The sequence below is a fragment of the Lonchura striata genome, chromosome 2, assembly GCF_050655825.1.
Source record: "Lonchura striata isolate lonStrDom1 chromosome 2, ASM5065582v1, whole genome shotgun sequence".
NCBI classification, from domain to species: Eukaryota; Metazoa; Chordata; class Aves; order Passeriformes; family Estrildidae; genus Lonchura; species Lonchura striata.
Genome location: NC_140704.1, coordinates 86,559,748 through 86,582,854, shown reverse-complemented (window position 1 = coordinate 86,582,854; position 23,107 = coordinate 86,559,748). Strand labels below are relative to the sequence as shown.

Sequence of the window (23,107 nt, the reverse complement as noted above, 5' to 3'; positions counted from 1 at the left end):
GATCATCTGAGAGGTTTTCATTATTGTTTGATAGATTGCCTTTTCAAATTTTTTTTTCCTATTGTGCTTACGGGAGGTGACTCATTTTTTGATTGCTTTAAATCACAGGACTGTGTATTTGTTTAAGTATTGTATAAGATCATTTTCTGAGTTTAAAGAATATTTCACCATAACAATTTCATTTGAAATATAAAGCTGTTTTAGTAAATTTCCAGTTTTTTTCACTATGTGGTCCAGGTGTTATTATAATACCTATTAGTGTATGTATTATTATGCTGAATTTGAGAATTTAATTCACTATTTGAGCAAACCATTCAGCCTTTCAGCATATCTCCCTTTCAGTTCTCAAATATATATATGTAATAAGGACAAGGAGGATTTGTAAGAAAGTGAATGCAATCTGAATGTGGCATCCCCACTGCTCCTTCTCTGTCTTTGCATAAGCTCACATAGAGAAAACTGAAAGATCTTTTATAAAAAAAGTACATGGGAAAGACAATTACTTCAGTATGCAATATGACAATGTAGTTAAATAAAAAAACAGAGGAAGTAGGTTTTTATAATTTCTTTGTCTTCTCTTGTGAGGCCTGTAATTAACCAGGATATGTTTTTAAGAAAATATAATTGATACACATTTCAGTTACCTTTCCAATAAGTTTGGGATGCTGCCACTGCTCAGGAATTAATCTGAAATATAATGCAATGATATTCTTAAATATTTTAGTCATTAGAGTGAGGTCTTAGAGGTATTGCTATTACTTAACAGCAAAAATTAGTTCTTATGTAATGTTATACTTAACTGCTGTTTGTTATTGACAGTAAATTGAGAGTAAAATGATGAAGTCAGAGGACTACTCTTGAATAAGGAAATTTTTAAAATTTAAAAAAAGCTAGCCTTTTCTTGTAGGAAGAAGAGGGGCTAATGAAATGGTATCAAGAAGGGCTGGCACATACATTCTCCTACGGCTTTTATTTATAGTGTTACTTAGGAAGAATAGAAATACATTTTTCTCCATTTAAAGCAATGGCTAAGGAATATCCCAAGTCAGAGTTGTAGATTTGAGCCACTTGAATAATATCTAACACCTATTTTCAGTGCCTTTTGCCCATGTCACATAAGTACTGTAAATACTATAAATAGAAATTGAGATCTATCATTGCATTTCTGATGACTTGCCAGTTGTCATGTTCTAACCTAAACAACTTGAAGAGGAGTTATTTATGTCTATGTCTTTGTGAGTTCAGCTGCTCTAATACAGAAACTATGCTGCTAAGAAGATTTCAGAAAGTTACAACTGTAGTTGATGCAGTGTTGTCTTTCCTTCATGTGCATGGATGTAGTTTTTAGTGTGACAGGTGGGAAACAGCTAACAAAAGAAGTAGTAGGTTTTCCTTTCCCTTTTTCTCTCCCTAAGATTCCTTCCTTTGTGTCAGAATCCAAGCATTTTTTTTCAGCTTTATCCACAGTGTATAACCACAGCTTTATCCGCCCTATATTATATTTTGGTAGCATATTTATTGTACTATCTGACCCATCACTGTAAATGTTTTCTTTTTATAAGAAAAAGTCTAAACTTTCAAATAAACTAATATTGATATCTGACACTGTTAAAAGAAATCAGACTTTATCATACTAAGGCTGAATTGGTTTGGGTTTGTTTGGGGTTTTTTCACACCTCTTTTTCTAAAGAGGTACATTTTGGATTCCCTTATAGAAGACATGTAGTAAATTGGATTTGCTTATGTGTACATGCACTTGCACACAATTACAGAGTTTTAAATCACCAAATATCTCTCATCCAAAAATGCATAAAAAACCAAGAATTTTTGTGCCTCTCTGACCTTGAGAGATGAAATGTGGTGAGTTAGCTACAGGCCAGACACTCACCCAGCTGCTCACTCTCTCTGCCTCACTCAGAAGGATGAGGTAGAAAATTAGGATGAGAAAGCTCATGGCTTGAAATAAGGCAGGGATATTACTGACCAATTACTTTCATAGAAAATGCAGACTGAACTTGGGGATAATTGATTTAATTTATTACCATTTAGAATAGATTTGTGTTGTAACAAACAAAACCAAAACATTAAATCCACACCATTACGCCTCCCTATCCCAAATTTACCTTCATCCCCTACTCCAGAGTCCTCTACCTCCCATCAAGCAGTACAAGTAGGGGTGGAGAGTGGTTAGTGCATAGACATTTCTCTCTGCTGCTCCTTCCTTTCCCAGTTCCACCCTGCTCCATTTTAAGGACTCCACAGGCTGCAGTTCCTTTAGGAACATCACCTGCTCCAGCACGGGTCTTCCATGGGCTGCAGTGCAGTCATCACCTCCAGCATGGAGTGCCTGCTCCTCCAGCCTTGGGGTTCCCTCTTGTGTTTCTCTCCTTGTGTTCCCTCCTCCTCTCTCTGCCCAACATTTTGGGCTCTTTCTTGCCCTGGTATTCCCAAGGTGCCTAACCAGATTCAGGCCTTACCACCAACTTGAGCACCAGAACCTCGTCCATAAGCTTGCAGTCAAATATTTACAGGACTGTAACAAGATTTACAGTGTGGAACCTGAAATGCCAGTAAAGACAGCAAAATCTAAGTTCGGTTTAGGACACGTGGTTATCAGTGTGATATACATGCTTGTCTTAGTATTTTGACACTTTGCACTCTCAGTCTTCACCTGTTACAAATGGCTGTAGCCCCACAGAGAGTAAGTCTCACAAAAAACAACATTGTACAAATGTATCTGTTTCATTTCATTGGCAAAACAAAAAAAACCTATTGAGACTGTAATACTAAAATTACTAGCTCTTATGGAATTTAATTGCAATATTGTAAGAAGAGATTTATGCTCACTGTTTCACTCTGAGTTTATTAATTGATTCTGCTGCTCAGCAGCACTGCAGCATAGCCCAGCTCAGTCTGGGGTGAAGTGATAATTCAGTCATTAGAGAAGAATAGGAATTTTTCCATCAAACAATGCAGCACAATTAAGGATGTAGTAGCACAAATAAGGATTTTACAGACTTCCAGAGCCTGTCTTTGTGGCATCCCCTGCAGCTCTTGGGCAAACATGCCAACAGCAGGGAGAGCTGACAATTCTGACAGAAATAGTCATTTGCCCATAGGCATGAAACATTGCTCAATCCTAGCTAAAATAGCATATATCCTGAAACTTGAAAGGAATTTATATCTTCTATGTTCTAATTACTTTTTTGTACCTATTTAATGTTTTATATGTTTTTTTTTGTTTTTTGGATAGTCACAGTATTCAGAGATACTCATAGTCTTAAAGATTATTAGTATTTTCGGTCATAAACATCCTTTTTTTCTTATTTTTTCATATTTTAAATGTAGGCCTTTCTTTTTAATTAATTTTGAATATTTTCTTTGAGGTTTGCTTGAGGAGTTTCTTTCCCAGATAGAGGAATAAAGGACAGTGATTGTCCTTTATCTCATGTATTTTCTGTGTCTTTTTATCTTCTTGAAGTACAGATGAGTTCATAGAATGCATGTGGAATGCCTCAGACCTGGTAAGTGTTAGATGTGTTTTACCTCCTGCTGTGAATGCAAGGAAGCAGACATCTGATACCCAAATGTTACATTGGAAAATATAATGCATTCAGTGGGGGAAAAAACCCACAATAAGCATGTGAAGGAAAGATCTTTGGGGTAGCTGGGGTAGCTGACCAAAGAAGTATTAATCTCAAGCAGATGTTCTTTATGCATTGGTGCAAGTCCTTTCTCAAAAATCTATTGGCATTACCTGGGACATATATGCACTTAATTGATGTGACATTCTCTTTGTGCCAGTAACATTTCATTAATATGAATTGGTTTTTTGCTGCATATGTTTATACCTTGCAAACCAGTTTGACTACTTAAGCTAACAGAGAAGATAGAAGTAATATCATCTTATCTGAACATGTTTGTAGTCTCTCTTAGATACCCAACTGAATCATGGAATTAGCAGAACGTGATACCAACAAAACAAACAGCAGAAAATAACTCGCGTCACAGTTGAGAAAGATGTTCAACTGCTCTCACAGATGAGAACAATTTGAGGTTACTGAAGTCTCTGATAAAGGGCAGCCAGTACATGAGCCCTGTCCTTCCTAGAAGAGAGCATGTTATTTACACCACATCACTGTATAAAGAGTAATACACAATCTTTACCTTTTTTTGCATGGGTTTGTGTTTTATTTTAAAGCAATTGGCATTGGTACTTAGGTACAGTCAGAATGATTGTGTACCCATAAGATATTTAAAAGCTCTGTAAGGAGAGGAGTGTCAGCACCAGCACTAATTGGAAATTATTTTCAATCTGGAATTTTATCTTTGAAATGAATGTCTTTTAATGCAGATATAGAGTAAATATCTAGGGCCTTTGGTTTCTTCAATAGTAAGGCTTTGCCTGTAAATGAAGATTAAAACAGGGTTGTTTAGGCAAAAAGAACCTAAAGAAACACTTTGGCACCTACAACAGGGTCCATGAAAGAGGCTCATCAACCCTAAAACTCATTCTGATGAGTTTTTAGCAGAAGCACTGCAACAGCAAATCCATCACCACTTAGTTAAGTACCATTTTCAGACTTCAGGAATTGTTATAAGTGTACTAATTTCAAACAAAAATCTTTCTTCTTACTCAGCTTCTTGAGTTACAAGTTTACAGCATTAGTTACATGATTGAAGCCAGCTGAATAATTTCTTAACTTGATAAAAACCACATTCTTTATGTCTGCTTGGCCAAAAATTCTGTTTTATTAACTTTTTAAATCCATCAATGCTGTTCTTTAGTGTCTTTGCCCATTATGAGATTGTAAGTTAATTTCAAATACCCAAATGTGCTTCCTAGTGTGCAAACAATTTTTCCTTCAGTTACTAAAAAAGCAGGAAAGCAGAGAGCATCCAGACTGTTTTCAATGGTTTGTACATGTATTAACTGAGAACTGATACCCACGATGTGCTAGTACTGGAATATGGGCTCAGATCAGAGCTCCTGTTGTGTGAGACAGTTTTTGGATGGTAGAGTCTCACTTGGAGATCGAGACTTGGCCTATGTAGAACATAGCATTCAGAAATCCTTCCTCTAGTTTAGTGCCCTGAGTGTCCTTAAAATATGATTCAGGTTTGATTTTTCTCAAAACTAGTGGCTCTTTAAATATTTCCTGAGAAAAAGTAAAACCTTGATGGGAGCGACTGAGAACATCTTAAAGTAGCATATAACACAGTGATTGTATGTTTTCTTGAGTAAGAAAAGCAGCACAGGAAGTGCAAGGACTGAACTCTGCCTGCCTAAAGGCATATTTTTATTTACTGATAGACATTTACCGTTGTTAGTATTTACTGTTGTTAGATATTTATCTATTATTAATTACCTATTATTAGTAGACTTTTAGAATAGACACTCAACAAGGTGAAGGTCTTGTCAAGCCTCTGTGGAAGGGAAATGATGCCCTAAGTTTGAGCTTTCACATTTTCCAGATTCTGTACTGCCTTAGTGCATGACTCTGAACTTCATATAAAGTGTTAGCAAGTTCTCTTCACTGTTTAGTTAGATAAAACAAGCCTTTTCCAGCCTGAGAACCAGGGACATTTTAGCTTCAGGCCTAAAAATTATAAACATCAGTGAACTGAGAAGAGCAATCTAGGAGGACGGGACTTCATAATCTGAAGCTGTAACTGGACAATTAACCCCAGTATGTAAATGGAACAAAACTTATAAAAGTGTGAAAACTCGTGACCAGTTGTTCACTTTACATCCATCTTGGGTCCATCTTGGGTAGAGCCAAGACTGGGCTCTTATACAGCCCAAGGTGTATCCTTTGAAGGCCTTTTAGTAAGTACCTACTTTATTCCTTCGTAACCCTGTCCAGCCTCTGTTCCAGATCAGCCTCTCTAGGCATCACACTGTCATGTTCTGTCCTGTGAATGACACAGCTGAATAGAACCACAGGGCCATTCTAACAAATGGCCTGTTGTAAAGGATAATTAATACTGCAAAGTATGGTGAAATTAAAAATGTGATGCTGACTTTAGTTTTGCTGTTATTTCTTTTTTCAGGATTGTAGTTTTTGTCCAGTCAGTTGCATGAAGTACAAATTGAGTAGACTTTTCACGTGGATGCATTTTGTACAATTCAAAATTCCTGGCTTAGATTTACAGATGCCCCTGTGGAATTCAAAAGCTTGGTGTTACAGTACTAGTTTTAGAAGTACTTTGGTCCTTTTTGTCAACATTAACAGCATTAATAAGTATGTAAAGTAAAAGCTTGTGTCATATAGCAAAATCCCTCTTCTCCAAGCTTAGGTCAATGTAATTGCTGTCAGCAATTTGGTTGAACTTTGGTGTCTTCTTCAACTCTGAGTGAAAACAAGCATGTAAAAAAATCTGAATTTTGTTTCTCATGATTGCATTCTTTGAAGCATCAGTATTCTTAAAATATTGAGTTGTATTTGAATGCAAAATGAAAAGAACAACAATAGAACTGTAGAAAATGTGATTCAGTGGCTTTCTGTAAATAAGAAGTTTTCAGTGAAGATGTTCCAACCTCAACTAGCATGTGAAGGAGAAGTGTGACAGCTCTTGAAACACTGTCTTTCATCTACAACATAGCTGTCACAATTAGTTCTCGCACCAGTTCCTTGATCCCACTCAGAAAGACAGCATTCATCTTATTAAATGATGAAGTAGGTTTTTGTGTGTGCAAGGACAACACAGGATACATTTTAATGTCCTGAATATTCAAAAAAGTTATTACTCATTATCATGCTGTGCTGTCATATCAGATTTAACATGTTCAGATGAAAGGTAATACATTAGTCACCTCTCATACTGCAAATACCTATTATTTCTAGTTAGTAAATTATAAACACTGAACCATATTCTGCAAGCTCCACTTAAAATAAACACTGGGATACTCTGTAATGCTACTGAGATCTGACGTTTTATCCTACTTGCATGCTTTCAACAACATTCTTTCTTTAATCTCATTCTCCATTTTATTCAGAAAATTGCAAAGGAGACATAACATTTACCACAAAAATGTATGATGGAATCAGCAAAATAAACCTGTCTATGTCTGCTGTTAAGAGTGGTTTTAATGATTACCCCCACCCCTCCAGTTGTGCTTCCAGGGATTCCCCACATTTTCAGCCGTACTAAACTGCTGCAGTAATACTACATATGGGATGGATCTGGACAGCTCAAAAGTGAAGTTCAGCATATTTGTTATTGACACAGAGAATTATTATTCAACAGTGTATTCTTTCATGTTTTCCAAGGAATATTTACTCAATGGCTTAAAGATTTTTAGAGTTTTGTCACAAGTTTTCCTTTCGGAACTGTCACTGGCTTAACAAATAAGGTGGGCAGGGCAGATGTACAAATAAACAGGGGTCTTCCCTCTCCAGAACTCAGAGCTGTGCATTCAACAGACTGGTAAGAGATACATCACTCTGCTGTGCTTTTGTTTGACAAGTGGAAACAACTACCTTAATTTTAAAAGTTGCACTCTTAACATAACTCACATTGTTCTTCTGGTTAGATCCATCAGTGTCTCGTAATTTTAGCAAGAGCAAGGGAAATAATAGAATCTCTTTATTGATTGATCACATTGTCTGAATGATATATTATTTCCTGAAATTTATGTTGTTCTCCAGACCTTTTCTAAGTGATAAGGTTGCTCTTTTTTTTTTTTTTTCCCTTAATGGTAGCAAGAAAACTTTTTTTTAAAGAAATGTAGAAAATCTGTTCAATAAGTTCCAATAAGTTCCTCCTTGATAAAATATATTACCAAGGTCAGGTGATATTGTTCAAAAATCTTGTGAGCAAAGAAAAATTGGAATTATTGCAAGGCATTTTAGTACAGAGGTTACATAAGTCTCTACCTGTTTTCCAGGTACTTTGAAAACAAAGGGAATTCTCAGCAATACATACTGTTCTCAGCATGGGCATTGCTAAGTAGTCTCAGCAATTCTATGCTGTAATTTTTTTTCAATTTTTACTTTCAAATATGAAGACAGTTCAATTTTTAAAACTGGATGCATTGATGTTAAAGTAGAAAAGTTTGAAAAGTCACCGTCATTTGATGCTAACATTCTTGTATTTAGATAATGGGTTTCAGCAGAGATTTTTCTGTGTGAAACTTAATTTTATCCTTAGAGTTAACATAACACAATTTTTTTATATGAATAGAGAAAACTCAATTTACATTGTGTAGCACTACTAAAACACAAAAGCACCTTTATTCCAATATTGTTTTGCATTTTTTACTGCACCGTGGTTTCTAAAGTTTTGACATTGAAAGTAAGGGCTGCTAGAGTTTGTTGGGTCCAGTGGAGTTCAGGAGCTGGGAAGTGCTCCTTCCTAACCCACTGAAGCAAATTTTGGAATTTAAAACCCAGGGAGGGAATCCTCCTATCCCACTCCCACTGAAGTCCAAGATGCAACATATACTGAGGTTGGGTATGTGTTCCCAATAGGAAAATGGGCATATACCATACACAGAGGACCAATCACAGAGATCCATGGACAGAACAGCACCCACGTAACAACACGCAGCACTAACCTAAACATGATCTACACTGATGGTGTAGCTCCTTCTTTCTGGAGGATCAGGACTGATGGAATATATACTTCCTGACTGTCATCATCCACAGGCACACTTTTACTTGTGGATCTGGCATGTGGAATTTTAGTCAATGCAATATCCATGCCCAGGCTCTGCCCCCTTTAAAAAGTGACTAGCTCAAACCTTGGGTATTTCCAAATGTAGATCTCCTAATTACTTACCAGTACTGTTTGAATTTTCTTTATGGTTACACACACACTTCCCCACACCCCTTTGGGTCTCCTCAGGGACTGGTCTGAGACAGTTCAGCTACTGACACCCACACATCTGTTGCCTCACCTATGTGATCTCTCTCCCGTGCCCCTTGCCATCTAGTCCAGCATGAAGTGTGCTACCATTCACACACATGCAGGCTCAGAATAAGGACTGCACTTACACAGAGGATGGTTAGAGATAGAATTTAATAACAATATGCAGTAGACTCAGTTAGTGTTCACCTGCATCCATTGCCTTTCATCCCTTCTCACCACCATCTACCTATATTTGTACATCTCTGATCCACATTTATGCCTTCCTTTCCTCTCCTGTGTCCCGTCACCTAAATGTCATGCAAGTTTTCCACATACCCACAATGCCCTTAAGATATAACATAGTGTTTTACACAATTCCAAGTTTCTGCCCACCAGCAAAATTATCCTGTGCCAGCCTGCTAGCCTTTTAGGCAGGAATCACCCTGAAAAGGCAGGGCATCCTGGAAAGGAAAATTTTTCATTGAAGCTTTTTAGTAAACCTACCAAGTCATTATTTCTCATCAGAAATAATGACTGCAGCAACCTCTCTCAGTCATCTTAGAAGCAGCAAATTCAGTGGCTTCTGTTGATGATGTTACTTATAAACTGTCATTGCCCTTTTGAATCGCCACCATTTGTGTTTGATTTGATTAGCCTCTCATCAGGTAACATAAACCCTGTAAAATTCATAATAAATTATATCTTGTTTAGACCAGATAATTTATTTTCATCATTAACTTATTTTCTTGGAATTTCTAATCCTAAAGATTTTCCTAGAATAGTATAGATCCCTGTAATATAATTCAGAAGGAAAACAGTGTGCAGCTTTACATATATATATATAACTTCCTATCTATTTTATATTCCTAGTACTTTCTCAGGGCACTTGTCTAGTTTTCTCTGTCTAATGCAGTTTAAACTTATCCAGCTGCTTTTAAATTTCTAAGAAAATCACAGAACAATGAAGTTGTAGTAAAGCTCCAGGTGAGCTATAATAAAGGTAAAGAGTAATTAGGGCATGATTCCATGACTGTTTTAGTCTGCCAAAAATCCATGCTTCCCTGACTGATTGGGTGCTAGGCAGACTAGGCAGGTAACTGAATGATTCATTTTCACACAGATCCATTCCCTGCATCCATTGGAACACTTTGCCTCTGTAACAACAGCAGCAATCAATGCTTTGTGCTTTTTACTATATTGAAGTGGGAGGGATGACAAAACTTTTGTAAAATCTATGTGTGGATTCAAATTCTCTGGAAATTTGCTATGTAGTTAGGGCTGAAGAACAAGGTTGGGGAGTTTGAAAAGGCTTTTGAGTAGGAATTTTTGTTCACAAATGCAGGCCCTTTGAGTTTATGTTTTTGGGTAGGTTTCTAATAAGGGAGAGGAGTAATGTGTATATAAAAGCTGCCTATTTTGTCCCCCTTTTCTTGTCCGTCCTTAAGATTCCAGGGATTGTTTTGACCTTCCTGGAACTGAATTCAGAATCTGTCCAATTCAGTATGCAAAACTCCCTGCTGTAAAAGGAAGCAATATGTAAAAAAAGCTCTGCTTTATACAGTGGATTTGTCCAAATAATTTATAATTAGGAGAAAAATACTTATGTGCAGTATGATAAAGACTGTCATGCAGAATGCATCCCATGTGTAGGGTACTGGTGTAATTTAGTATGATGTGCCATAGCTATTGAACCTGAACAAATAGATCAGTGCTGTAAAATAGGTCCTATATTGGTTGTTTTTTGCACCTGAGTTCTCATTTTTGAGACTTCCTGAGCTTGTATCTCTGCTGATGACTGGAGCAAGAGTGAAAACAATATGCAAAGCCATCTCAGATAATAGTAAGTAGTAATAATTTAAAAAAACAATTATTTTTGTGGGATTGTCCTGTTCCTTAAATTCCCCTTGCCTTTTTTACAGAGGTTTCCATAAAACTGAATTTGATATTTGGAAAGGGCACATTATGCTTCTAGGCAACCTTATCTCCTCATTGCTAAAGTTTTGGGAAAATTAATGTTTATTGGATGTGTCACAAATTATTGTTTATTATTTGTGAGCCTCTTGTGCCTCTAGGCACTATGCATCTATGAATGGAGACTTTGCAATGTCTTCTTAGAAGCAGATTAAATGAGTCAGAGTTTTTTATTGTTAATTTTTGTTACTATATAAGAACATTTTTCTAGTCAGTAAATACTTTTTGTGTCAAATTTTGCATCCAGTTTTTGATGAAATGCTTATTTGCCTTCTAGATAGTTTTAAGGAAGGTTGATTTGCTTTGCTGAGTTATTTTCCATTTAAAATAATGATCAAATAAGACTCCAAAAAAATGAAAAAAAGCCTGGAAACTGGGCTGCCAGGGATACATCTAGACTTTATTCTGTGTCAATGACTTTGCAGAGTCATTATTTACATTTTGAAGTTTTCAGAGGATACTAAACATGACTCTTTCAATTCAGTCAAGGCAGGTAAGTTCATTTTAGAGTTTTGCTGATGTTAAAGGTAATGACACTGCTGTCAACCCTGTATTTTGCTATTACTAGTAATATGTATTGAATGTTTAGTAAGGCACTTGAAAATTATAACTATTTAAAGGAAATGATATTATGGCAGTTATTTTAAATAAATGTTTCTTTATTTTCATGTTTAATCATGATCTGTAATTCTCATGAGACTATAATAGTGAAATAGTTCTTTACAATGTTGTAAGATTAATACTGCCCCTAGTCATGATATATCCTAATTCTACCCTTGTTTATCCTAATTAAATATATTAAAGATCTTTTTTTTCTCTCTCTTTTTCAAACTGTTTGCACTTAGCAATGTAGCAAGAAAGCATCAGCTTCATTGTTGTGGATCCTGAAATCATCTGGAATAATTGCAAACCGTCCTTGGCCAAGGATCACTCTTACATTGACAACCACTGCTATAATATTAACTATGGCTGTATTCAACATGGTAAGGGAAAAAAAGGGTAACTTTTAATGGTTTTCTGTCCATTTAATATTTGTTGTTGTTATTCATTATTTGTTTAGATGTTAAATTTATGGCCTGTGTCTATGCCAGGAATCTGCATTATAACAATTGCCAGAGACAGAAATGTAAAGCAGAGCAAAAGAAAACATACTATGTAATCGAGACCTCTGCAAACAGGATGCTCAACAAGAGCTCAGACCCTGGCTAAATTTGTTAAAGAAAAATATTATTTATAATGAAAAGAAAACAGTTAAATCTCAGGTTTGAATTACGCAAGTCCCTTAGTATTTGTGCATCACTTAGAAATGCAGCATTGCTGAAAAATGAAGCATCTCCTCACAGGATTTGTAGAAGACTTTGTGTGAAACAAACTAAGCTTTAGTCAGTTTTGTGATGCTCCTCTGCTGACACAAAAAATTATCATAATATATACATTATCAGTTTCACATGCTTGTCTTTTTTTTAAATAAGAAAAATTTCAACATTATGTCAAAACATCAAGAGTACTGACCTACAAATTCTTTAGAGCTTACATCTACTTAAGTGATTTCAACTTGTGCTTTTCTCTCCTAACAGAGAAAATCCATGTAATTTTATTATTCCTTTGCAACTATAGCAATTATAGAGTAAATCTGTCATTAGTTTGCCTAAAGGATGAATCTTAATGATCTCATTTAGTCCAAAGGATCTGTTGTCTAATGGGATGAACAATACATGGGATCAAAAGTCTTCATTTGTTTTGTCCTGTTGGCTAAAGTAGATTTTGTTTGTAAAGCTGTGAAAGTGTTCCAGTTCAGTTCTGTTTGTGAAAAGTGGGAATGCTAACATTTATTAGGCAATGTTTTCATCACAACATCAATGCATAAATATTCATGTTTCAAGTCAGTGAGATTCACATTTCAGTGCTTTTGAAATTGCAACTCTAATGCTTCCTTGAGTTGCTGGTACTTTTGTTGCTGAGGATTCATAAAGGACTTAGAGATTGATAATACCTACACTGTTTTATTTTGTTTTCCTACATTTCAGGGAAGCCTTAATCAATCATTTGTTACACTAAATACTAAACTTGTCCAAATGATGTAATGTGGGCTTTTTAAATGTGAACACTAGAAATTTCTGGTAGAGTGTTCTCTCCATTTTACCTTTGAATTTTTCTAGTCTTGTTAATGTTGGTTTTCTGTTCTTTCTTTTTCCTGTTTTTTTTTTTGTTTGTTTTTTGAAGGAGAGGAGAGAAACACAAAAGCAATTTAATTTTCAAAATCTAAAATTCACCTAAGTAAATTAAGTGTGTAAGGCTGGGAGAGGAGAAACTCAAAGAAGCAGCAGCTGAAAATAATATAAAACTGAATATAAACTGACTTTTCATCAGTAAAAGTGGTTAGCAATGGAAACAATTATTCTGAAAAGCTATTAATTCTCCATTAGCTGAAGACTCTTTTTGAATTACGACCTTTAGCCTTGCAAAAGTTATACAACAGCAAAAACCTGAGACATTTAGTAACTTGAAAAATGAAGATCAGTCTAGATTTTCTCTTATTTTGAATCCTGTAAATATAGCAGAAGAAAAGAAATAATCTACTTGGGTATAAAGTATACTTTGAGTTAGACTTCATGCATATGGTTATTAAGTTAAAAAATGTAAAAGGAGATATGGTCAGCAACTGGATTTTTTGCTTAGATTAAAGTTCTACTGGTGTTTACAGCCCACTTCAAACTTGGCCTTCAAGCAGTGAAAGACAATCTAGCAAAAAAAAAGGAGTTGTTCAAGTCATAATTTTTAGACAAAGGTTTTAATTTTATTGGCTCGTGTCCAATTTTATGTGGACTGAATGTTATAGTAATACCTAATAGGCTGTATTTTAAAGTCTTAGTGCCTTATAATCAATGTTACAGAGTTACAAATAATCATGTTCCATGATATTCATGAGATGATAATTTTAAGTACAATTCCCACCTTGAAACTAAACCTTAATAGTTTGACTAGCAAAAATGACTTTAAATGTGATTGTGAAATTCACATTAGCAAATTGTGGGAGAGACTCTGAAGTATCATTATTATTATCTCCAAGCAACATGTACTTAATAGCAGAGTCCGCTAACTGCATTTACTTCCATTGAACCATTTCAGTAGCAAAAGGCAAAATGTAGCCATTAATATTTAATGGAGGTAAAAAGCGTCTAACCATGCCACACCTAATAAATTATCATTAAGACTAAAATGCCAAATAAAACTCAGTCTTCTTGGCCAAGGGAGACTGGAGAAGAGTGGGGCTGCAATTTTATTTGAAGTTAGCTGTTTCAGCTGATGTCTAAATCTCTTGTTCAGGTTTGAGACATATGTGGTCCTGATCAGCAAAGGCAAGTTAAAAATCAGTTAATGTCAAATAAGTAGCAAATAGTTCCGAGCTGAAGGCAGAGGGTTAGCATTTGATCTGGTGCTATACAGACAGTAAGACATCTATCACTGTCTGAAGAAAGCTATTTTTGTCAAGCTGGCTTGCTGTAAACTGATCAGGAGAAAGTATCCTGCATGGAGCAATACAGGAGGCCCAGAGAGACAATAGAACTGCATGACTGTGGAGGGTTAATACTTGAAAACAGAATGAAGGAATGCATGCAGTCTGTCAAATGATTGTGCCTTATCATTTTCTGGGATTCATTAGATCTCAAGGAATAGTGAATGATAAAAGTGTTCTGCAACAACTCTTGGTTTCAGTGACTTCTGCATCAAATGCATGAATGGTTCTTGGCACAAGCAACAGTATCTCAGGCTTGTCCTGTTCCACAAACTCTTAATTACTCTAACTACCAGTTTAAGATTCAGGATCATAGAATCATAGAATAGTTTGGGTTGAAAATAATCTTAAAAAGTCAGGTAGTTCACTCCCACCCTCCCCCCTGCCATGGGCAGGGACAATCTTTAACTGAATCAGATTGCTCAGAGTCCTGTCTAACCTGACTTTGAGTGTTTCCAGGAATAGGACATCCACACCTCTCTAGGAAGCCTGTTCTAGTGCCTCACCACCCTCATCATATGTTTCCTTATATCTAGTCTGAATCTACCCAGTTACCCCTTGTCCTGTCACAATGGACCCTGCTACAAAGTTTGTGCCAATCTTTCTTAGGCCCTTCAGGTACTAGAAGGTGCTCTAAGGTTTCCCTGGAGACTTTTCCAGGCTGAACAACTCCAGTTCCCTCAGACTGTCTGCTCAGGAGAGGTGCTCCAGCCCTCTGATAATCTTTGTGGCCCTTCTCTAGATATTACTTGCTTTCCTGTCTTTTCATCCTGTGAATTTTTGCAACTGGACTGTTTTCTCTTAAAGAACACATATTTAGGAATGTGAATACTGAGAGAGGTTTGAGTAATTTTGCTCCATTGGTTCACGTATGTCTGTGAGTCCAAGCTGCCTTGAAAGATAGAAGTATTTGCCCCATCGATGTCATGGATGTGTTCAAATAATGACACATAATTGATCAAAACTGCTTTCATTCTCATAGTGGAAAATTGGTTTATTTAATAGATCTTCCTTTTAGTGCATCTGACTCTGTTGGTGAACTTGTATTTTTAATTGTCAAGCTCTTTGGCAGATAGACTCTAATTATACATCCCCACAGTGCCTGGCATGTTGAAGAGCCTGTTTTGGAGGGTGCCTAATGCATGTCTTTTGAGAAGAATAAACAAACACTGTCTAGAGGTTGACCTGGCCAGGGGTTTGGAAGGAAAAAGCACAGCTGAAGTAGTGTCATTTAAGTGATACTTGCAGGGCCCAGTCATAAATCTGTTCCAGGATTTAAGGAGCTTTAAGAAATCAGTATCAATCTAGGTACACTAGATTAGCAGAGATGCACTAGTAGCTGAGACACTGCTCTGAAATCATGTTTACAGCAGTTCTAGTTTCTTTCAAGAGTGTGGGAAAAGATTGAGTTGTGCTTGTCACTGCCTTTATAAGTGAGCATCTCTCCATAGCTGTCAAATACAAAAAATCATGCTGTTTGAGCTTGTAAAGGGCCAGCAGACTTCTCATTTTACCTGTTGGTGGGAGCTTTGAACAAGGCAGTGACTTGCCACTACATATTGCCTCTGCAGGGGGCTAGGAGTTGAATACATGGTGGCACAAAGATAGTTTTGCATTTTTACTTGGCACACAAACATTCATAAAAAAGACATTACTGAGCAACTTTAATTTGGTCCATTTATGCTACAAGGCACCAAATATCCCAGATGCATGAACACTTTGATGTTAAGAAGCCTTGTACAAACTCATAAGCAAAATGCTCCAAAAGTTCTGCTAAATGCATTTCAGTACTCTCTGTATTTTCATTATCCTTTTACAACTTACCAATATCTCAGCACCACCTTTATTTGGTAAAAAAATTGCATAATAGTCTGGGTAGGAACTTAGCATCCTAGGCTGTGCTTAAGCCTCTTCTTTTGAGCTTGGGAAGAGGGGGAATGATACCAGAATTTGTGATTTTTCACACTATTCTTGGGGCATTCTTGTGAGGATCTGGGAATAAAAGTCCTGACTCAGCTGCCAGACCAACTGCCATTTTTCAAAGGAAGCTTTGATATGCATTCTACATCCAAGTACTTTCATCTTTCTCAGTGAGAAAGATGGCTTATCTTCTAATGAGATCTAAACTAGTGTATTATGTTGTTGTTTTCAGACAACAAAAGAGATGCACTAGTTTGCTTATCCCATGTTTTGGGGGGAGGATCTGTCACCACATGGCTCCCATTGAAAGTAGGTATTTTCATTATGTAAGGCACAAAACTCACAACTGAGGATTGCAGATCATGTGAGCACAAGAAAAGAAAAAACTCAGAATATATGAAGTTAAAATAAGAATGTAATGGTAGCATGCTCAGACATTCCCTGGCAAACCCTGGTATTCATAAAAAAGTACTGCTTTCATTTGAGTCACTTGAGTAGGTGTGACTGCTTAGTAGGGCTGAACCTACTCTTACAAAAAATACTATGTTGAAGAACAATATGTATCTTCAGAGCATGATAGCAGATATAGATAACTGATGAGAGACAAGAAAGATAAGGGCAAACACATCATTCAGAAATAAGTGTTGTTTGGCTCATGGCAGGTGACAATATTTCCATATCCTTTTTTGTCTTCTTTTTATATTTATTAATATATGCATAGATATACCATATTTCCTATAGTGTTCTGTGTATGCAGGTAATATTTATAGGTCAGAAATGCTTTGTGCAAGGTTCAAAATCCAAATTAAAATGCTTTAATTTAATTAACATATATAAATGTGCATGCCATATGTGTTTCTATAATATGAGTTCTTCCTGTTATATAATCTTTGCTCTGGGGACATGCAAAAAGTGGGATTCTGAAATGAAATATTTCATGTTTACAGAAAAAGCATATGCACTGTTTGTGGGATGTGGTTCTCTTGGCAAATGCCCTTGTTAAGAAAAGTTGTTAAATAGCTGCAGGCAGGGAGGGAGAGTAAATCCTCAAAGCTTTCTGAAGGGCTTTTTTCCAAAGTTGTTCCTGTTAAAAGAGGCAGGTGAGCATCAGCTGGCTTAAAAAGTAACCAAGCAATTTAAGAAAATCCTTAAGTGAAGAAGGAAATCGTGTGAAAAGAAGTATAAAAGAAACAGAATCACAGAATAGATCAGGTTGGAAAGGACCACAGTGGACCACATCTGGTCCAACCTCCCTGCTCAAGCAGGGTCATCCTAGAGCACACGGCACAGGATTATGTCCAGACAATTCTTGAACATCTCCAGTGAGGGAGACTCCACTCTCTGGGCAATGTGGAAATGTGTAACAGGAGGCAGAGAGCTATGAGTGGAAACAGATGACTGTCAAAAAACTATTTTGACGCTGTCATAAGTCACGTCTCTGGCATCACACCTCTGCTTCAGCCAGCAAAAGCAGCCTGCCTGTCAGATACTGTGAGCTGCCTGCCATGCAAATGGGCAGGCAACAGCACAAACTGGGACAAGCAGGGACCACTGCTCAGGTTTGTCCCTGCACACGAACCTGCGTGGCTCTCTTTCCAGCATGTGCATTGACAGCTTGCAGGGAGCTGCACAGGTGCACATGAAACTAAAGTACCTGCATTTCCTTTCAGCAGTGTGTGCCAGCAGGGGAACCTGCGTTCCTGGCAAAGGGAGTGTGTGCATTTCACCCACACATCCTGTGGGAAGAGGCAGATGTGCATGTAACTCTCTTAATGTGCACGTCATTAGAGCTCTTTGGGATCAGTTATAAAAAGATGTTTCAAAATCTGTAGGTGTTCATTAACATTTTGTAGGGTCTTTGTGGTTTATCTGTTATATTTCTGATACTGATCCTCATCTGTAGCAGCGTGGGGTATTTCCCTGAGGGGAAAAGATTCAGAGGATTCAACACTCATCCTGACTTTGTAGTTCACTGATGGCAAGTTAATTATATGCAGTTTGACATACACAGTTATGTTGGCAAAGCAAGGGAACCCAGAAGTGCAACTGCATAAACCCAGGTAAGTGCTAGCTTGGTGTTGTTCGTAGGTGGTGTATTGAGAACCTTTGCAAATCCACAATCTTGGATTTCTGTTGAAGGGGAGTTAAGAGAGAGAATGGCTTCAGACTCTTCTCTGCAGAACTATAAAACATATCAAAGGGCACTCAACATAGGTGGTGACATGGGAGGTTGGATAGTCTTTAGAAAGATAAAAGAAGTCATTGTGCACAAACAGTGCTGACTGCTGCCAAGGGGGATTGTGGGTCTCTGTCCTTGGAAGTTTCCAAGACCTGGCTGTACAGAACTATGATGAAATGACTGACCAGATCTAACAGTAAATCAAGAAACCATTCTGACCCACATTTAATTCCTCTGAGTGAAGCAGTTCAGGTTTTCTCTGTAACAGTAGTTAAAGACAAGAAGTGGAGAAAGAATTTAGAGATGGGTTACTCAGTGACTACCTGCAGAGAACAGCATGTGAGAGGGAGGTGACCTCTGGAGCTCTACTCTGGTCAACTATGTGTGGATTTTCATATTTGATGTGTAAGACAGACTGTGAAATTTGCTAATAAATTAAGGTAAAAAGTCACTGTCTGTGAGGTAAGGCTTGTATTTTAGAAAGGGAAAAGGTATGCATTTGAGAAAATAAAAGAATTAGGATGAAGTTTAGTAGTAAAAAGCTCAAGATGATAGTTGGTCTGAAAAATTAGTGACAAGAAATTCTGATACATGTTGGAAGCTCATCAGATGGATAGGCAATGAGTTCAGGAATTTAATTAATTAGGTGGGTTTAATGTCAACTCAGCTGAATCACAATAACCATCCATGCGACTGCTTTTAATTCATGGTAAGTATGAACTGCATTTACCTAGGTGAGTCCTGATGAAGGAAAGCTACCTCACATCTGCTGAGCATGATGTTAATAGCTGGGGTGATATCCCTGGGCAGAATGTGTTAAGCTCTTGTAACATCAAGATCTGTCTGAGCCCCAGCTGCATGAAGTACAGTGAGCTATTAAGGTTTTGTAGCTGTGAGCAAAGGAACGTTGTTCTAGATATATAAATTCAGCTTTTATATTCAATTTATTCAATACATAAAAATGCCTCAAAGGCAGGTGTCAAGAGGATGGTGCCAGGCTCTTTTCAGGGGTGTCCAGCAACAGGATGAGGAGCAATGGCCATAATTAAAATACAACAAGTTCCACCTCAACAAGAGGAACGACTTAACATTGAGGGGGGAAAAGGCTGCCCAGGGAAGTTGTGAATTCTTCCTGTCTGGAGCCATTCAAAACTGACCTGGACAAATTCCTGTGTAACCTGATGTAGGTGACTGTGCCATGGCATGTGTGTTGAACTGGATGGTCTTCAGAGGTTGCTTCCAACCCTAAAAATTCTGTGACTCTAGGATGCATGATAATATATTTTCTGCAAAATTAGTATTAGTGCTATTGCATGACTCACTGATAAAATCTGGGAAGTGTGTTGGCAGTTTTGGTCACCCAGAAGGTTGAATTGAAAGAAATATGTACAGAGGGTGACTACTAGACTAACTGGGGGAATGAAGAGCTTGTTTTTAGGGAAGAAATGAGAGAAAATAGATTGATGAGCACAATTAAGCCTGATATTACACTAAATATTTGGACTGTAAATACTAGGGAGAGGAAGAAGCTATGTGAAAGTTAAAAGATGACATTATGACAAGAAGAAAAACAAGAGAACTAGCCATGAATAGTGGTTAAATGTAGAAACAGCTTAAGAGATTCAAACTACTGGAATAAATGTAGTCACCAAAATCTAAATTGTTAAGAAAGCACTGGATCACTGCATCAAAGGGGTCTGTATGATGATGGTTTCCTCTGTGATTACTGGCTGAATTTGATGACCCAAGAGATAAATGGATCCACTTTTCAGTTTCAATTACATTAGTCCTGATATTAATGTCAGCATTATGATATTATTCCATCTGTGTAAACCAATTTCAGTAAAGACTTCTTATTCTTTCTTTAATTTTTCCTGTGTTTAAATAAGACATTCAGTTGAGGTAAATCCAAGAATTATTCATATTGAGTTTATTTTTTCATTGTCTCTTGGGTGTGTGATCTTCTGATATATGAAAGTAATATAACAAAGAGCCTTTTGTCTTTTATTCAAGTAGAAAGTGTCAGATGAAGGTTAGCAAAGTTTTTTTTTCATTTGAGAATGCAGAAACAAGTAATCATGGTATGTCATCTTCCTTTTCCCATTTCAAATTAAAATAAAAATACAATGAAATACCAAAGTTAAATGGTTATGTGCAAAGCATTCTCTGCTTCTCCATTTCTGTTCTCTATTTTGACCTTAAACAGCTGTCATGCTAATGGACTATATGTTGATTTTCTTTCTAGTTTTTCCTGGATAACGCTGTGATAGCTTTTCCCTCCATTCTTAATTCATCAAATGCAAGTTTTCCTAATTCAAGTAATCAGACACGGTGGTGTATACAAAATAACTGTTTTTTCCTACCGGTAAGTTAATTTCACATTTCTTTGTTTGTTTACAACAATTAGGCTAAATAGACTGTTACCAGATCTGCTTGAAGTTAAACACCCACCCATTTTTGAGATTGCAGTAAAAGCTTGAATTTTTTTTTTTAGTCAGCTGCAACTGCAGTAAGTGGGAAGCTAAATTAGATTATTTCTTCTGAAAATAGAGGTTTTAATGAATGCCAGATTAAAAAAGCAGGAAACAGAATAATAACAAAGAAGATTAACTCACCCATGCTAACACATTACAAGACATCAAGATGACACACAACATCTGCAAAACAGACTGTTCACTGAAAGCCAGGTTAGTCTGCAAGCAGGTTTCCCATGGTGGGAATATTTTCACGTGTCTGACCTGAAAATACTTGCCATTTTCATCAAGTGTAAAATTGTCACACTTCTGTCATTGCATATTTCGGAAAAGCTGGTGTGAGAGGGACAGAAATAAAACTCTCATGTGCCACTATATAAACTGCTTAAGAGACCTGAGCTGATCTGAAGAAGGTGTCTCAGTGTCAGCAAAAGCACAATGCCACATGCAAGAGGAGGGGGAAGGACATTGCTGCAAAAAAGTTGGACCTGTGTCCTAAAGAGCAGTGACTCTTAAAAGCATTACAAAAGACCTGCAGTTGAAAATATCAAGCCATACATTGTGTAAAAATAGGTCAGCTGGGTTTGGGTGAATAAACTGGTGGCAGCAAGAGAAGGGAGTTTATTTCATCTCTGTGGCAAAATAATGAGACCATTACCAAAATGGCGTGTCCCGATTTCAGGATTTATAACTTTTAAAGTATTAAAACAAATTCTTTCATCTATGAAAATTAGTTTTTGCTAGATTAGCATTTAAAAATTATGTTAAAATTTCACTTCTGACCTTTGTAAATAAAAAATTAAAGTTAGCTAAACATTTTAAAGCCTTAAAAGATCTCTCAAATACACATTGTTTTGATCCTCAGACATTGCAAATATTTTAGCTTGAAAAAGCTGTAAATTCCCTTTGAGTTACCACTTTTAATTTTTTCTTTAATCTGGGATTAAAATTTCTCTCCATTCTATAAGATATTGAATACTTAGGCTGACAAAGTTTGTTTCCTTAAATTAAATATTTGTTATTCTGAATATGTGTGTTGGTTTTAAGCTTTATTCATGTCAGTAAACTTTATGTGATTTATGATAGTAAACCTGACATCTATTGACTCTGTAATCTAAAATGAGTACCTAAGAGTTTTGGGAATTACTTTAGCCCCAATTGATTTAAGTTCATTTTGAAGCAAAGCAATTTATTTGCCTCCTTCTCTACCCCCCAAAATAATATTTTTGATTAGTATAGCTTACTTTTTAAAAAGACTTAGCAAAGATTCCTCAGTAAATTATAGCAACATTTTTGTGCTTAGTTTTGTTTAGTTTTGCTATGATGCTTCTGTAGTTTCTGTGTAATAGAAGTTGATGTGTATATCTACTTCTGGGACAAAATATAGTCAGGTATCAGTGCTGTCATTTCCACATGTTAAATAAATAGAAGTTATAATACTAACATCTAAAAGATGCAGTTTTGGAATGTATTTTATTTGACTAGGAATTTTTTTTTTAATTACTTTGTCCTCATGTAGACATATAGACATATGGGAGAAGAATTCCTTTTTCCTTCAGTAAAGACCTTTATACCCACAGAACTGCAGGTCTTATATTTTAAGAGAAGAGACCAAATGCATTGGGCTGGATCCTAAGTGCATACTACCCTGGTGCAAGACACCAGACTTGTGATCCCAGTAAGAAAGACACTCAGACTCTGTAAGGTACTGGTTAAAATACCTTTATTTGCTAGCACAAGAAAGAAAAAGGGAATTGATGGAGTTATACCCCTTCAGATGCTGACAATCTCGATTCACCCAGCATGAGGTGCAGATTCTGTCTGTGGAGAGGTTACCCAGGATTTTCTTCTTTTGAGTTATTGGAGTATTTTTTTAAAAGGAAACAATTATATTCACTGCTTCAGTTGTCAGACAAAAGGGACCTCCATGAGAACTTGCTGTTGCACTGTTGGATAAAGCCAAGCTGCAGAGAGGGCATCACACTGGTACCAAGAGGGAGCTGCCTGCAGGCTCCTGGGTTGGTGGCTGAGCTGGCTGAGGTTATTCTGGGGCTGGGGGATGCACTAAGCAGGCCAGTGGCCTGCACCTGCTCAGCTTCACTGCTCTGTGGATCGCCAGACTCTCCAGATCTGCTTGGTGCTTATTGAAACACTGCACTGCATTCTTAAATGTGTTGCTGTGCCACTCTTCTC

General features: G+C 36.8%; 1 protein-coding gene across 2 annotated transcripts in view; it reads left to right on the top strand.

Moving 5' to 3' along the window:
* Positions 1–23,107, top strand: part of ADCY2 (adenylate cyclase 2) — a 203,942-nt gene that overhangs the window by 158,806 nt on the left and 22,029 nt on the right. For both annotated transcript variants that reach the window (XM_021546893.4, XM_085571707.1), the window contains 2 exons: positions 11,670–11,807; positions 20,686–20,805. In XM_021546893.4, the coding sequence (XP_021402568.3) occupies positions 11,670–11,807; positions 20,686–20,805 (258 nt within the window). The remainder of the gene's footprint in view (positions 1–11,669; positions 11,808–20,685; positions 20,806–23,107) is intronic.